General features: G+C 37.0%; 1 protein-coding gene across 8 annotated transcripts in view; it reads left to right on the top strand.

The window, feature by feature from the left end:
* si:ch211-266o15.1 (zinc finger MYM-type protein 4) overlaps window positions 1–16,633 on the top strand; it is an 80,173-nt gene that overhangs the window by 18,662 nt on the left and 44,878 nt on the right. For all 8 annotated transcript variants that reach the window (XM_049463691.1, XM_049463690.1, XM_049463693.1 and 5 more), the window contains 10 exons: window positions 19–91; window positions 1,190–1,577; window positions 4,000–4,162; window positions 5,956–6,162; window positions 7,263–7,410; window positions 9,513–9,628; window positions 12,498–12,818; window positions 13,797–13,947; window positions 15,117–15,289; window positions 15,596–15,740. In XM_049463691.1, coding sequence (XP_049319648.1) covers window positions 19–91; window positions 1,190–1,577; window positions 4,000–4,162; window positions 5,956–6,162; window positions 7,263–7,410; window positions 9,513–9,628; window positions 12,498–12,818; window positions 13,797–13,947; window positions 15,117–15,289; window positions 15,596–15,740 — 1,885 coding nt within the window. The remainder of the gene's footprint in view (window positions 1–18; window positions 92–1,189; window positions 1,578–3,999; window positions 4,163–5,955; window positions 6,163–7,262; window positions 7,411–9,512; window positions 9,629–12,497; window positions 12,819–13,796; window positions 13,948–15,116; window positions 15,290–15,595; window positions 15,741–16,633) is intronic.

Raw genomic sequence — 16,633 nt, 5'->3', positions numbered from 1 at the left:
TACTTTACTTCATTTCAGTCAGTGCCGCCTCCAGATGAACTGAGGATCAGCTCTGTGTTCTCGGTTAGAGGAGCTGCTGAGGCTATGTCAGGTGAGTGGAATCGCAGCATTTCTGTGTCTTAAAATGAAAAATTTACTACTGATTAAATAACAGCAAGCATATTTTATCTTGATGTATCATCAGAATATTTACAAAAGTACGTTTTGCCCGTTTCTTTCGGTTGTTGTTGGTGTTGTTAAAGACTTTAATAGTGACTTGGAATAAGATCTTTTCAACACTGACTTTTAGGTATATCACGATTTCGATATGTCATCGAAATCGATCGAAATTATGTCATGGTCTCTAGCATCGAAGTCAAAAAGAGGATCGACGATCCCTCCCGCAAACGGCGCAGCACACTGTAGCTCAAAGAGCAGCTCTTTCTCCAGAGAATGTGAACATTCTCATCTTCTTAAAGAAAAACTCTAAAATATAAAAATAACAGTTGTTTTGTCTAGCCTCAAATATGTTAATAGTTTTGGTACCTTAAGGAGCATCTTTCTCTCAGATAAAGTTAATAATATATCTTTATTAAAGAAAAAAACTTCTCATTCTCCGGGACCGAAAAAGTCTTAAAGTCTTATTTTTCATGTTTAACTGTTACAGTAGGATATAGTTCAGTTTGTTAAGGCTCTAATTGTTCTATTATTTTGTACATGACTGTTCCTGTATTTTTTTATTATTTATTTTGTTATGTTGCACATTGCTGTTTTAATAGTGCACACTGCTGCTACCAAAAAAAGCCACTAGATGGCATTACATATATATCTTAATTAAATTATTTAAATTTGACCATTAGTACCTCTAGTGTTGTCACAGAACACTTGTAACACTTTGCATCACTTATCAAGCCCACCTTTTGAAATAAATTAATAATTAATAATTAATTAATAATAATTAATAATACTTAGTAATTCAATTAATAATATTGTACATTTGATGAATCAAACCAATGACTGACCATAGACTAATCTAAAACTGGCATAGGCCTCTCTGCTGTAAAAAAAAAAAAAAAAAGAAAATTGAGAATCGATTTACTGACTTACTGACTTTTGTTTAAATTTAGATGTTTTTACCCTGTTTTTAATTAGTTTCTTTAATTTCCTATGAATTGATCCTGACCGCCCCAACCTGCTTTCTTCTCCGCAGCACCTGTTGCAGCCTCTCAGCCGTCTCCGTTCCCCACGATAAGCCAGGTAACCTCAGCCATCAAAGCTCCGCTCATGGTCCTGCCCACCCAGCCGCAGACTCACCTCCAGGCCAAGCCTTTAACCCAGATCCAGCTCCAGCTCCCTCCTCAGATCCAGAACCAGCTCCACATTCAGCCCCAGCCTCCACCCCCTCCCCAGCTCCAGCCTCCCGCTGCCTCCATACGGATCTGCTGCTCCGGCTGCTCCAAGGTCCTGCAGAAAGGCCAAACTGCATTCCAGAGGAAAGGATCCAACCAGCTCTTCTGCTCCACTGTCTGTCTGACCGGCTTCACCCTGCCTCCAGCCATCAGCATCGCCCCCAAGAAGACCTGCCACCTCTGCCTCAAGTGAGTCGCCTACCTCAGTCTGTTTCACTGGGTTTAAGTAGTTTAAGTGATTAATGTTACCATACATGGGTAGGCCTGTCACGATTATTGATGTTATTGACTCATCATATGATAATTTTTTAACCGCGATCATTTTTGCCGATGTCGATGACAGCCATTGGCCATGTGAGAGAGCGAGACAAATCTGTCAGATAGTGACATCTATCAGTTAGGAAATGAGTGTAGTGCAGGCGGAGCTTACATTACTGACAGCGTCTACAGCAGGGATGTCCAAACTAAGTCACGGGCCACAGACTAATAATGAAATATACCACTTTAAATAATATTTTTTTTCAGATAATTTCATTTACACACCATTTTACTTGACTAACTGTCTTTATCTTTGACAGTGTTGTGTAAACTAAGATTTTTCAAATTGATGTTTCATTTTATGATGTCTCTTAATATAAAACTCCTTAATTACGACAACTTTTAGACTCTTTGTCCCATTTTTCTGTGCTAGAAATGCGCGCACTCTCCAACTCTTCGGCCCGTTTCTGACACCTAGCGTTCAAACTTTGAATCTCACATTATAAAAACCTGCTTAACAGCGGGCCAACTTTCATTCTATTTCTAAAATACCTCGCGGGCCGCTCCAAAAAAGGAAACAGGCCGCAAATGGCCCGCGGGCCGTAGTTTGGACACTAGAGGTGTGCCAAAAAATCGATTCACATAAGAATCTTGATTCTCATTTACTACGATTCAGAATCTATTTAAAATGTCCCAAAATCGATTCTGAGGGGCGGGTTTTGGACTGATTTTGGGCTGGGTATTTTTGTTGGACCTGGCAACCCGCTTCAATCCGTTGGTCCCTTCAAACCGAGGTCTTCCAGACCCACACAGAGCGTAGTAGGTGTTTGAGAATCACCGGTAAGATGGCAGAACAAGCACTATATTACCTTAGATTAACGTGTAGTTTTAATGTTTTATGGCAGAATGCTTCATAACAAGCATAAAAAAGATCGCTAGTAGTTAGTTTCAGTAACTGTTAGCTAGCTAACAAGCTAACTTTCCAGTTCCACCTTAAATAACGCTACAGGTGGCTGCGGGCTGCAGCATTTAAGGCGGAACGGAAAAATAACAATAAGCTAATCAGAGCTAATTTCAGCTCCTCATCACAGAGGAATTAAGGAATGGACAATATGAATTAATTTCTCCACCTCCTGCCCCCTTTCTGAAGAAATACAACGACCTTAAATTAACTAGTTAATCAGCAGCTGCTCCTGAACTTTAGCGCTCCACTGCTATCATCACATCAGCCCAGCAGCGTCACCTACACACCACCGCTAGTAGCCTGGTAATAAAGCAGTGTTATTTATTATTTATTTATTGTTCATTAACGTCATTGTGATATCCCAGTGATTCCTCTGTCACTGAGGACCCACATTCCTGCACATTTTATTGTTTTTGTAACACATTACTTGCTCCAGGACCAGTGTATATTATGGAGGGTTTTTTTTCAATACGATTCATAAGCCAGAAGCAGAAATATTTATAATTCAAATCGTTTTGAATCAAAAATCGATTTTGAATCGAATCGTGGCCCCCAAAATCGGAATCGAATCGAATCGTGAGATAGTAATCGATTCCCACCCCTATTGGACACCCCTGGTCTACAGTCTGCTCACAGCAGAGCGAACGTGAGCTTGCGAACAAATTTGAGGCTAATAGGACTTTCTCTAACTAAACCACTTTAGAGAAAGTTTAGAAGGTTTTTTTAGAAGTCCGGATGGACTTACAGCTCCGGTATGGGAGTATTTTGGGAGCATTTTGGATTTAAGCCAATTGAGCGAGGAGAACCATCAACGCGAATGAGCCGGTATGTTTACTTTGTTTGAAAACAGTGGAAATGAAGCTGAGATCTCATTTAAAGCACAACAATCCAGCCCTATTTTCTGAACTGAGTATTAAATATGAATATTTTTCCCCCAGAGAGTTCCTGCCTCAAGCCTCCACACGATAAACATGCTGGTGTTCCTTACTCTAAATTTGTCTGACAATTTATACATTTATAGCAAGAGCTCTGGGCTGCTGTGCCGTCTGTGTCTTTGATCATATGGACACTTGTGTCTTTGGAGGGTAATTTGTGTTTTATAGCATATATGTATATATAATCAGAAAAAAAATCTGCAAGTTCCTTTGTGTCCAGAGTTAAATAAAAAAATTAAATTAATGTAAATGTTACTATAATCGGTACCACTTTAAAATTTGTATTTAAAAAAAAAAAAATTATAAACACACTAAGTTCTCTCAGTTTACCCAGAGAACTGTAAATGTCTATTTGATTTTTATAGACTTTTTTTTTTTTTTTTTTTTTAAACACATTTACTATAAATTTGTGTGTATATATGTTAATATTTGTGTATGTGTTATTAATGTTTAGGGTGATTGGAAATCCAAAGGACTTGATCACAGTTCCAGTGGATTCTATGAACACCTTGAAGGAGTTCTGTAGCCAGGCCTGCCTGACCATCTACAAGTCCAGAGTCGAGGGGCTAAATGAAGATAACATTATAAGATGCAGCATGTGCAGAAAACCCAGTGAGGTAAGCCATCTATCCTTACCTTCCTTCTGTGGGAATAGAGTATTAATGCCCTCAAATCAGTAAAGCATTATCGTTTTATTGTGCGTTATATTCACTATATGTTTAAAACCATTAAAGGAGCACTTAAACCCCTGATTTTAGGTTGACCCTCAGTTCAAATTTGAAAAATGCTTTAAAGAAAAAAGAAAAAAGTAAAGTCGTTTGAGAGTGGCACTGGATGATGTATGGGTTTAGGGGCGGGGTAGAACCTCTGAGCAGTGAACCTCTGATAGCGGTTAGACTCAGATGATTGGATGTCAGCAGGGGGGCGGTATTATTGATTGTGTGATTTGCATATTGCAATGTGTCCATATACCAAAGTACGCGGACACACCATCCTCGCCTATAGCACAGTTGAATCTGAGAGGGCGCCACGGAGGTGGAAATTACCACAATAAATGCGTAAAAGGTAAAAAAAAAAAGAAAAAAAAAGTTTATAAATATTTATGCAGAACACATTTTCATCTATTTAAAGAGAAAGTATGATTTATAGTTTAGAGGCTTTTTAATCTGTAACGTTTATCATTGAAATAAATCAGTAATCAGTAAACTGGTGCATTTTCATTTATACCATTTGCTGATATTTTACAAGCAGAATTTTTTTTTTTTTTTTTTTTTTTAGTAAAAAATACTGAAAAGCTAAAATGAGTCAGAAAAAAAAAAGATTTCACTTTGATGTGAGAGAGGTTGGTGTGTGCTGCCACTGTTACCTCTGTTTAATGAAAGGAACAAACCAGTTAACAGAACGTGAGAATCTGTTTTCTGATTGGTAGTCGCCTGTGCTGCTCATTTGCATAAAAGTTAAGCGTATTTTTTGCAAGAGTTTCAGTGTCGTATAATACAAATTAAATCATAAACATCATGCTGCAAAAATACAAAAGATACAAAAGCAAATAGAAAATCTGTACTTTTCTTCTTTTTTTCATGACAAATCTTCCAGAGGCGTATTGCTGTATATTTGCCCAATATTTGTAACATTTATTTTACTCTGGTTTTGGGGAGAATTATTAATTAATATATATTTTTTTGTTACTATGCAGTCCTAAGTATAGTTGACTCTCTAATAAAACAGTAGTAGCTTCAGGTTATTGTGGGAGTTGTGGGGGTGAAATTGGCGTTCATCTGCAAAATACATGTGAATTATTTATTCTAAAAATGATAAATATTAAAATATACATAACAATTTAACATCAGCAATTAAGTGTGATTTAAAGTAGTATTTATATTTATTTTATAGTTAGATATTTAGTTTATTTATGTCAGTTGTTGCTCTAAATGAGCAAATTTGCAAAGCAGAATAAAGTAAGGTTGTTAAGCTTTGTGTTTCAAGATAACTTGGGTCTGGCCCATCAGGTCCAGAGGATTTGGTGCTGCGAAAAGTTGGGCCAAAATTTAACTGTATTAAAACGTTTTGGGAAAGCACGTTTTGCTTTTTTTTAGTCAGAATAAAGACCTTGCACACAGTGTGTTTTTTTTACTCTGTTTATTTGGATATTTTGGTATATAAACTGTACAGTGTGAATTTGGAAGATTAAAATACCCCAGCCCTGTGTAAAGAGGGTATAAAATGACCTGTGGTCAGTATTTTCCTTATGAGGACTTTTATTTTGAAATCAACCTCACACTGACATCTTTATAGGCCTGTAACATTATTGTTCCTGTAGAAACTTAAGGTGAATGTCTCTATAGATGTGTAAAACACTATCAATTAATCTGTATTTCTGTCTCTCTCTCTCTCTCTGTCTGTCTCTCAGATCCAGCACGAGGTGAATCACCAGGGAGTTCTTCATAAGCTCTGCAGTGACGAGTGTTTCTCCCGCTTTCGCTCGTCTAAACGTCTGTCTATGAGCTGCTGTGAGATCTGTGGGAACTGTAACGTAACGGGGAACTATCACCTGGTCCAGGTGGAGGACGCTGTGAAAAAGTTCTGCAGCCCGGTCTGCATCAGCACCTTCAAACAGGTTCTTACTGTTAAATTACTTGTTATTTATTTATACTGATTATATGGGGGATTGGGTGGTATTCACTTTATTTATATAATTATATAGATATACACAGAGTGATCTATTTTAAGCGTTTATTTCTTTTATTGTTGATGATTATTAAGCTTACAGCCAATGAAAACCCAAAAATCAGTGTCTCAGAAATTTAGAATATTATATAATAAGACCAATTGGTACTTTTAAACAGTGTGGGCAGTGTGCCAAGTCCTGCTGGAAAATGAAACCATCACTAATCATCAGTAAATTTTACGTTTCGTTTGTAAATCAAGGGATCAGAGTCTGGAGGAACTTATACTGTAAGTTATCTGTATGTCCTATTTTTATATATTTTATATTATTTTATTACTCTCTTGTAAATATTATTCTTTGCGCATTGGTGGGAATCTGCACCCAAGTTTTTCACTCACATGTACACCTGTACTCTGTGACGTGACAATAAAAAAATCTTGAATCTTGAGTGGAGAGACACACAGTCCGAACTGCTTAAGGTCTAGTGTGAAGTTTCAACCAATCAGTGATGGTTTGGAGAGACATGTCTGTCATCTGCTGGTGTTGATCCACTGTGTTTTATTATCAAGTCTAAAGTCAGTGCAGTTTTGTTTTCCTACAAAATCTTACAGCACTTCATATCTTACAGCTTCCCTCTGCTGAAAATAACTTTTTTGCAGATGCGGATTTCATTTTCCAGCAGGACTTGGAACACTGCCCACACTGCTAAAAGTACCAGTTGGTCTTATTATATAATATTCTAACTTTCTGAGACACTGATTTTTGGGTTTTCATTGGCTATAAGCCAAAATCATCAATAATAAAATAAATAAACGCTTAATATAGATCACTCTGTGTTTAATACATCTATATAATATATGAGTTTCACATTTTCATCTGAATTTCATCTGAAAAGTAACTTTTCAATGCTATTAATTTTTTTTAGAAGCACTCTAAATGTCAGATTCGTGCTATTTTCACACTCTTTGTGTTTTGGGGTGTTGTAAGTAGTCTGTATTAAGTTTCTCTATGTAAAGTTTATGTAAATTATGTTTTTGGGTGTTCTACAGAAAAGTGGTAAGCGGGTTCACTGCCCCGGCTGTCAGGAGTTTAAAGGTGTGGACCAGATGCTAGAGGGGACGAACGCGCAGGGAGTCATCGAGTTCTTCTGCTCCTCCAGATGTGTTACCAACAGCCAGGCGTCTCGCACGCTCTCAGGTACGTTCACACCTCACTCTGCATCAGCACGCTTCTTCTAACACACAGGATTTAAATGGAAACAGTGACTATGGGGTTTGGAAGTGTGGAGTAACTAAAATTTTATTGAACTGCTACATCATCTTCATTTTGTACATTATCTGGGTATTTTTTTTTATTCTATTGAATAGTATTTTTACATACTTATTACATACATTATTACATACACAAACCAGCGTTTACTTCTGTTTTGTGTTAATATAAAGACACAACTGAGGTTTGCTATTTATCGGTCGAGATATCTATAAATATCAGGTATCTGTATGAACAGAAATGGGAGATGAGGTAGGAACTCTTTTTGCTTTTTGGTGAAGCACATCATTCCTACCTAAAACAGAATAAGACCTACACAGAAAATAATACTACAGTACCTACAGTCAAATATGCTGAAGGTTTAAAGTAGGGGTGTGCAATATCATATCCTACACAATAATATCGCCAATATTTTTGAATATCGTGAACGATATTATACCCTGAAATATGGTGAAATATATCACCCACACCTAATTATCACATCAGGGTACAATTTTTACTGTTTTTTTTTTTAGCAAAAGAAAAATGCACACTGTTCTCATTTTCCATTATATACTTTAATCCTGAATATATGTAGATATTACGAGTGCATTATTATTATAATATCATGATATTCTGGATCATTGACTTCTGTTACAAACCTGATAAAATTCTTGTATTTTTTTTTTTATTTATTTTAAATATCTCAGTTAGAGGTGTGCCTTATTATAACGTATGCAACAATAAAATTACTTAATTTTTATTTTGTTGCAGTACTGTATTCTTGATTTTTTTTTTGTTTTTTTTTTTAAATCAGTGTTTTTTTTGTCATATCACCAAGAGTATCATTATCGTGTAAATACCATGAAATATCGTGATATTATTTTAGGGCCATATCGCCCACCCCTAGTTTAAAGATGTTTTGGGTTGTTTTGCTGCCTCTGGAACTGGGTGACATAACTATACCAAACTATTTGGGGTGGTGATTTAGGGCCCAGTGTCAGAAAGCTGAGTTTGCATCCTAGGTCATGGGTCTTGCACCAGGCCAATGACCCCAAACATAATTCAAAAAGCACCAAGAGATGGATGGAAATGAATGGCTGGAGAGTTCTGAAGTGACCAGCAAAAATCAGGTTTTAAATCCAATTGAACACCTGTGTAAAGATCTTAAAACCCAGAGAAGAAACCCTTTGGGAGAAGAAACCCAGAAGAAGAATGACCCGATTAATTTCTATTAGTTTTTTTTTTATCCCAAAGGGTGTGCAATCACATGTTAAGTTGAGGGTGCCAGTAATTTTCCTGTTTTTTCATCTGTTTTTTATGTTGTTCCAATACACACAGAAAATGCATGTAATTGCAATTTATAATTTTCTGGGAGAAATACAATGACCATGTAAACCAAGGGTGTCAAATGTCAATATGTTTGCTTGTTGCTCTGTTATAACATAAATCCGTTTAATTAGTTATGTTATAAAATCCACAAACTTCATCAATCAAGAATCTTGAAACTATTCAAGTGAATAAAAATGATCAAACACAAGCTATAATATTAACTTTGATCAAAACATTTGATATACTGAAAAGAGGCTTAATTAATATAAAATAAAAAAATGTGAGCTGCTAAGAACATGTGATGGATGTAGCATTTCACAAAAAATAATACTGCTACAGCCTTTCATCAAACTAATAAGATGCTTTGATTTCAATAAACATTTGTCTGCAAAATTACGGCACCATTTTTACATCAGTGACTACACTGCCGCATAGTAGCGGTAAGCCATAACTTTGCGGGGAACTCAATCGACATGCATTGTGGGAAATGTAGTTTTTAATCAAAGCACGCTTCTAAACTTTTTTTTTTTTTTAAGACAATAAGACCTTTCAAGCCACATAGCGGGCCACATTTGGCACATATGATGTAAACTTCGACTCTGCAGATTGAGAAAGCAATAATATCCGTAATGTTAAAGATGTATAGTTTGCATGTTTTATTTATGTAAACTGTATATACTGTATATTAATGTTAATAGCTGATGTGATTTTTAATGCAGGTGCCTCGTTTCCGTGCACAAACTGCCAGAAGTTGGCGATCCCTCAGTATCACCTTGCCATGCCTGACGGATCCATCCGGAACTTCTGCACATACGACTGCGTTGGCAAATTCCAGGTATTTCAGAATTTTATTTTTTTATTTTTTACATTATAAATAAATAGTGAAGTGATCCAGACTATGAAGTAACACATAATGAATCATGTAGTAACTTCAAAGTGTTAAACAAACCAAATATACTCTGTGAAGAAATATTTAGGTTCTCTTATCTGGGAAGCTGTTTGTTAACTTGTAGCTGGTAACTCTGATAAATTTATCCTGTACAACAGAGGAAACTCTCGCTCCAGATGAGTGCCAGTTTCATCTTTTATAATGTTTTTGATGGTCTTTGCAGTGACTTTCAAAGTTCTTGATATTCTTCCTTTCGGTAATTTTTCTTTACTTAGTCGAGTATTTAAGTAGTTGTTGCTTCTCATAATCTGGATTCGAACATTACTCAAATATTCACTATTCACTGTATACCTGTAACTCTACCTCTTCACTACTTTACTTTAACTGATGCTCTCAAACACTTTATTAAGAGACAAGAAATTCAAGTAATTAACTCTTGATGAGTTCAGCACAGCTGTTAACTGAAAGCCTGAATTCCAGGTGACTCTACCTCATAAAGCTGACTGAGAAAATGCTTGTATTTTTTTTTTTTACTAAATAATTCCATATGTTTTTCTTCATAGTTCGGATGAGTTTAGTATTAATCTACAGTTAAGAACATTTTAAAATCATAAAAAAAAATCTGAATTTAAGGTGTGTCCAAACCTTTGGTACTGTTACTGTATATGTATTTTCTGCCCTGTGATTGGTTGATGATTGACACTAATCAGTAAGTGCCCTCTCAGTCAGAAAGCTCTGTCTACACTCGTCAGATCACAACACTTTGCATCAAGATTTAAAAAAGCAATTTTTGGCCCTGAGCTCAAATTAGTGCTGTATAATATGGACAAACCCAAATTGCAGTCAAAGCAATTTAATGCTAAACATTTTTAAATGGTTGTAAATATATTTGGGTGGGTGTTCTTAAGCCTGGGCGCACGGCCAGAGTATATCCTGTGTGTGAAATACTGTACGTTTAATTCATCAAAACACCCACAGAAACACAGGATCTTCTCACAGCAGACCGTAAAACAGTTGTTGATTTGATTTAAGGTCTTATTTTTATCGTTCAAGCGTAGTCAAAATCAAAATGAAAGAAAACCAGTCATATCCATATCTATTAAGCATTTTTAATAAATAATAGCGTTTCTCATGAGAATCCCTAAATCTGATGCACTATATCAGTATCAGTCTAATGTCACTTGTCGCTTTACTGTACATCCTGTACATTTGCACTCCCAGGCACTATCTACCTAATTACAAAATCGAAATTACTAAATCAGATTTTGCAGGAAAAGTAGATTAAATGAGGTCTAGTTTTTTAAAAGAAATGTAGCTTGAAAAACAGCACAAAGCAGTGCTGCAAAGCTTAGTTTAAAATATTATATATAGCAGTAGTATTCCTTATTTGGAACGGAAAAATATGTAATTAATGGTATCGATGTCCTTGCAAAACCATCCCTGCAGCGTCTAGTATATATCTTTCATTCTAAAAACAGTGTGGTCTGGTAGGTTTATTAGATACAGCCCTCTACATTTGTATAGATGTAATAAACATAATTTACAAAATAATACACTCAAAACACGGAATTTTATGCATCAATTTGTTTAGTTTAACCTGCAAAAGAAAAGTAATTTTAAGCTCTATCCAGACAGGATTAGTTTTTTAGGGGGTTCTGGGGTAATTTTCTCTTTTATGGAGGTTTTATTCCTCTGTGATTTTATTCCTGTCCAGAACGATCATGTAGGTGTTTTTCTCAGACGTCCTCTGAGATAAAAAAAAATTACAGGCTGAATTATCTACTGTTTTTCTCTGAACTCCGTGCTCCTCCGGTAACTTTAGTCCCGTCCGGACGCACATCTCTGAGTTACGTCTCCTCGCCTTTAATAAAATAGCTATTTGTCCACTGCCGCGCACCGTAATTACACTTTGGGCGCACAAGTGGAAATGGAGGAGCTACTGAACCTGATGTCATGCGACAGAGAAAGGCTAAAAACTCACTGATCCTTCTGTTTTTCAATTGCAGTCCGGATGCAGGAGTCTGGATAGGGCTATAGGTCACATTTAAAAAGATTGTATGATCAGCCTAAACCAAATATCAGATTTGGGCACTTTTCCCTGTTTTGTGAAAGTAGCCTTCTTGTCTTGCTTTTTAAAGAAAAAGCTTTTTTAAATAACTTCCATTTAAATAAGTATGTGTTTGACATTAAACAGTTGTGGTTGTAATTTGATTACATCAAAACACCTTATTTTGTATACATTATTCTTATTTGGTCAAATACAGAGTGTTTTTCTTGCTATTTTGGTTAAATTACTTTCTTCTTTCGTAATTATAAGATGCATCTCAGGTTTTTACTCATGAATAACAGGTCTTTGTTAATAGCAGTAACGGATAAATCAGCAATTTGTGTAAATACAGTTACCCTTGCTTTATTAAACATGCATAAGCACAGAGAATAATGTATTTTGGCTGCTGAAAATATTGATTTCCATGAGCTGCATTACTGAAACAGAAGGAATGGCATTGTGCCATCAATATTAAACGTTTTACAGCCTTTCAGAAATAAATTTGAGAATTTTTATAAGAAATTATTCACCTTCTAGCTTTTAGGAATGCAATAGAGATTTTTGTTAGTCCAGAGGAAAAAATAAATAATTGTATAGACCAGCAAATGTCTGTAATTAATAAGCCCATTAATTTGTTGGATTGGTTATTGTTGTGATATTTAATATTTTCTCATATATCTTCCGATTTGAGACTCTGTGGCTAAAACAAATCTCTCTGTATAAATAAAGATATAAATATTATACTAATTTATTGTCTTTTCTCTGAAGGAGAGGCTGCAGAAGCCTTCCCCGCAGGTAAATGGAAGTTCTACTGTTACAGCGAATGCCTCAGGTGTGGCCCCCCGTGGACCCCAGCACCCCAGCGCTGCTCCTCGCCCCTCCGCACCTCCACAGATTACTAATCCTACCTCAAATCAGACCACCATTCCACCACACGTGCCTGCACCCGGCCTGGCAGCGCCGCAGGGCAGCCAGCAGCATCAGCAGCAACCAGGCGCCGCCGCCGCCTCGTCACCCGGCCCGGCCAGACTGACCTGCAAACAGTGCCAGAAACCGATCAGCTCCAAACCAGAAGTCCTGCAGTACAAGGTGCGACTTAAAAAACTGTTTTGCATTTGATGCTTATTTAAATCTAAATCTGACTTTTTTACGTTATGTCATATGTCTGGACTGTTTAAAAGTGTTTCAAAAATTAATGAATAACACTTTAGCCCCTTCCCATTTATCCTAAAGCAGTTTAGACCTGCCCACATAATCCTACAGCAATATAGTTCCTCCCATTTTTGTTGCACAAACCGATGCAAACATAATGCGTGTAATTAACTGTATTTTTCAGACTATAAGGCTCACTTTAAATCCTTTATTTTCCCCCAAATCATCAGTGTTTCTTATAATCTGGTGCTCTTTATGTATAAATTCTACCAGTCAGGTATTAAGAAGCAGTAAAGCCACTCTACTGAAGTACAGAATTATACAGGAGATTCAGTTAAGTATTAGCATTAGCCGCTAAATGTGCTAAGCGCTACTTCTTTTACCATTCAGTCGTGAGTAGACTGCTGATATCCCAGGCTAGCATTGCTGGAGCAGCATTAGCATTACCCGCTAAGCGCTAGCTCTTTCACTGTTCAGAGGTGAGAATTATGGTGTTAAAACAAGCTACGTCAAATGAACCGCAAGATAATGTTGCCCTGGCTTACCGTTAACCGCTGCCAGCTTTAGTGGAAATCTGGACATCTACGCTTACTGTAAATAAACATAAGAGCTTTTCTCACCCAAATAAACAGTTTTCAGGAGAAAAATCTGTGTAGATTAACATCTAGCACTCGTTTGACTGTAAAAGAAAATGTAATTACAGCTTTGTTTACTTAGCTTAGCCTAGCTTTACACGCCTGCTGAATTAGAAGGAAAACATGCCGACACCCTTATTCCTTACTAGTGTCTCATAATGCGTGTTATATTTTCATACATTAGGTGCACCAAGTTATACTATTTATACAAATTATACGTTTATTGATAATCCTAAAGCATTCTTCTGATCCTGTTGTTGTGTTCTTGCGTGTGTTTCAGAATCACGTGGGTCTCTTCTGCTCACGCTTGTGTTGTGACTCTTATAAGAGGGAGAAAGATGTGAAAGCTACGTGTGAATACTGCAAAGAGGAGAAAATCCTCAAGGACATCACCATGTACGAGCACAAGCTCCGCCCCTTCTGCTGCGAAGGTGAATTTATATATTTTTTTACAATATCGCCCAGTCGTAATCTACCATCACACCCCTAATAATAATGAATAATTGTTGCATCACTCGTATTTTGAAGAGATATGATGTTCTAAGTTTAGCTAACCAGTAGTAGCTGCTAATTAAGCAGTTTTTTGGTCTTTATTTTTTCATGTATGTATTTGGTCAATGTGTACCATGTTCTTGAAGGGTGCTTTCTAGGCCTCCAGCTATCGATTATTTTAGTAATCTAGTACTCTACAGAAAAATCGCTTCGATTAATCAAGTAATCGGATAAAACATAAAATAAGAGATTTCATTAAATAAGAAATTTTACTTAATAATGAATGACCAATTGGTTTAATTTTTAAATTCACAACATACATTTCAACATTGCAAACACAAATATAAATAAATAAAACACAAAGTAGACATAAATACCACAAGTAGTAATTTAGTAAATTATTCATTACTAAATTAAGTTAAATTATTTCAGCTTAGGATTTCTTGTAAGTATTAAATATAGGACATTAATCAATAATAAAGGCATAAATATTGGCTTTATGTTGTACATCTTAGCTAAATGACTATACAGTAAGTTTATGTCCAGCTAACTTAAACATGTATTTATTTATATTTAACTCCACAGAGCTGTGTTTACTGATTATATAAAACCTGTATTAAGATCTAGAAATTGTCTCTGTTGTAATAAACAAATCACACACACACATTATACAGTATTAATAATAATCAGCCCTCCAGTAACAGAACAGTCGTTCTGTTATTAAGGCACATTAATGTTAATCTCATTCATTTGTTATAAATTAAATTAACCTGCGCTCCTCTTCAAAAACCTCGTCCTCCTCCACTTCCTGCTTCCTGTGAGTGGGTGATGTAACTCTAAGCGCGCTGTTTCACATTAAAAGTCCGCGCTCAATTCCGTGCTCTGAATTTTAAAATTAATTAAATGATTACTCGAGGCACAGAAAATTAATCGATCATTTTTTTTAATCGAGTAACTCGAATTACTCGAGTTATCGTTTCACCCCTAGTTCTTTCATTTGTTACAGGACAATAGAAGCAGTGGATGTGGTATAAATGAATAATTGGTTTGAGCTTTGGTCTCCAGGCTCTTTTTTTAATCTGTTTTCTCCTCTTTTTCTCTGTTTTAGGCTGCAAACTGCTCTTTAAGCACGAACTCTCCAAACAGCACGGCGCTCAGTGCAGGGTGTGTGCTTACTGCAGCAACATGACCCACAACACCATCCAGAACCACTTCGGGGGGAAGCTGGAGGAGTTCTGCACGGAGGAGTGCATGTCCCTCTACACCGTCCTGTTTTATGAGGTCAGCACCGCACTATGACTAAAATCAAAGAAACTTAAAATATTAGGACTATGCATTTTCACATACTGTCACATACTGCATTTTTCACAAATACTGTAATACTGTTACTGAGGCTTTCAGTTAACAGCTGTGCTGAACTGATGCGAAAAATTATGCGATGAAACTGGTACTCATCAGGTCTGCCCCAAGAAAGTTACCTGCCTCAGATATTTTGAGAGAGAGATAAATAATGCTACAGAGACTTGTTGTTCCTGTTGTTCTTTACTGTGTATAATTCTCACTGGTGCTCCCTGTTTGTGTTCTCAGATGGCGAAGTGTTACGGCTGTAAGACTCAGGGCACGCTCAGCGAGAGCCTGAAGTGGGACGGGACGATAAAGCACTTCTGTAACCTGCACTGTGTGCTGCAGTTCTGCTGTAAGAGCATTATCCCGGACCAGCCCATCAGCAACGGTACACTGAAATCAGCTTCATGCATGTTTTTCATTATAATGCTTCTCGGTTTCTATCTAAACTAAAAATAGTTGTACACCTTTCAGTATTATACTGAAACAGTGTGAACAGGACTGGTTATTTAAAAATTTCCAATACGATATTTTAAATTCAATACTGACAATCAAAAAATACTTTTGTCAATACCTTTTTCCTAAATTGTAAGCGACATGAGTAATCTCATTCTCATAATGTCACCATAAGAGACTACATCTTTCTGAAACTTCAGCACAAGTTTACGAGGGATGAGAGAGTGTGAGAGAGACTGTGCGAGCTAGCAAGAGACAGAGCGAGCGAGTGAGGGATTGGGAGGCGGCGCGAGTTAGCGAGAGACAATCAGTGAGAGAGCGAGAGACAATGAGTGAGAGAGAGAGGGAGAGATGGCGTGAGTTAGCTAGAGAGAGAGAGAGAGAGAGAGAGAGGGAGACAGTGCAAGTTAGCGAGAGACAGTGAGTGAGAGAGATGGCGTAAGTTAGAGAGAGAGGGAGACGGCGTGAGTTAGCGAGAGACAGTGAGAAAGAGAGGGAGAGATAGCGTGAGTTAGCGAGAGACAGTGAGAGAGAGAGAGACGGCGTGAGTTAGCGAGAGACAGTGAGAAAGAGAGGGAGAGATAGCGTGAGTTAGCGAGAGACAGTGAGAGAGAGAGAGACGGCGTGAGTTAGCGAGAGACAGAGAGAGAGAGAGAGATGGCGTGAGTTAGCGAGAGACAGTGAGAAAGAGAGGGAGAGATAGCGTGAGTTAGCGAGACAGCGAGTGAGAGAGAGGGAGACTGCGCAAGTTAGCGAGAGAGGGAGAAATGGCGTGAGTTAGCGAGAGACAGTGAGAGAGAGAGAGAGAGATGGCGTGAGTTAGCG

This window comes from Astyanax mexicanus, chromosome 14 (assembly GCF_023375975.1).
Source record: "Astyanax mexicanus isolate ESR-SI-001 chromosome 14, AstMex3_surface, whole genome shotgun sequence".
NCBI classification, from domain to species: domain Eukaryota; kingdom Metazoa; phylum Chordata; class Actinopteri; order Characiformes; family Acestrorhamphidae; genus Astyanax; species Astyanax mexicanus.
This window is presented reverse-complemented; position numbering and strand designations above follow the sequence as displayed.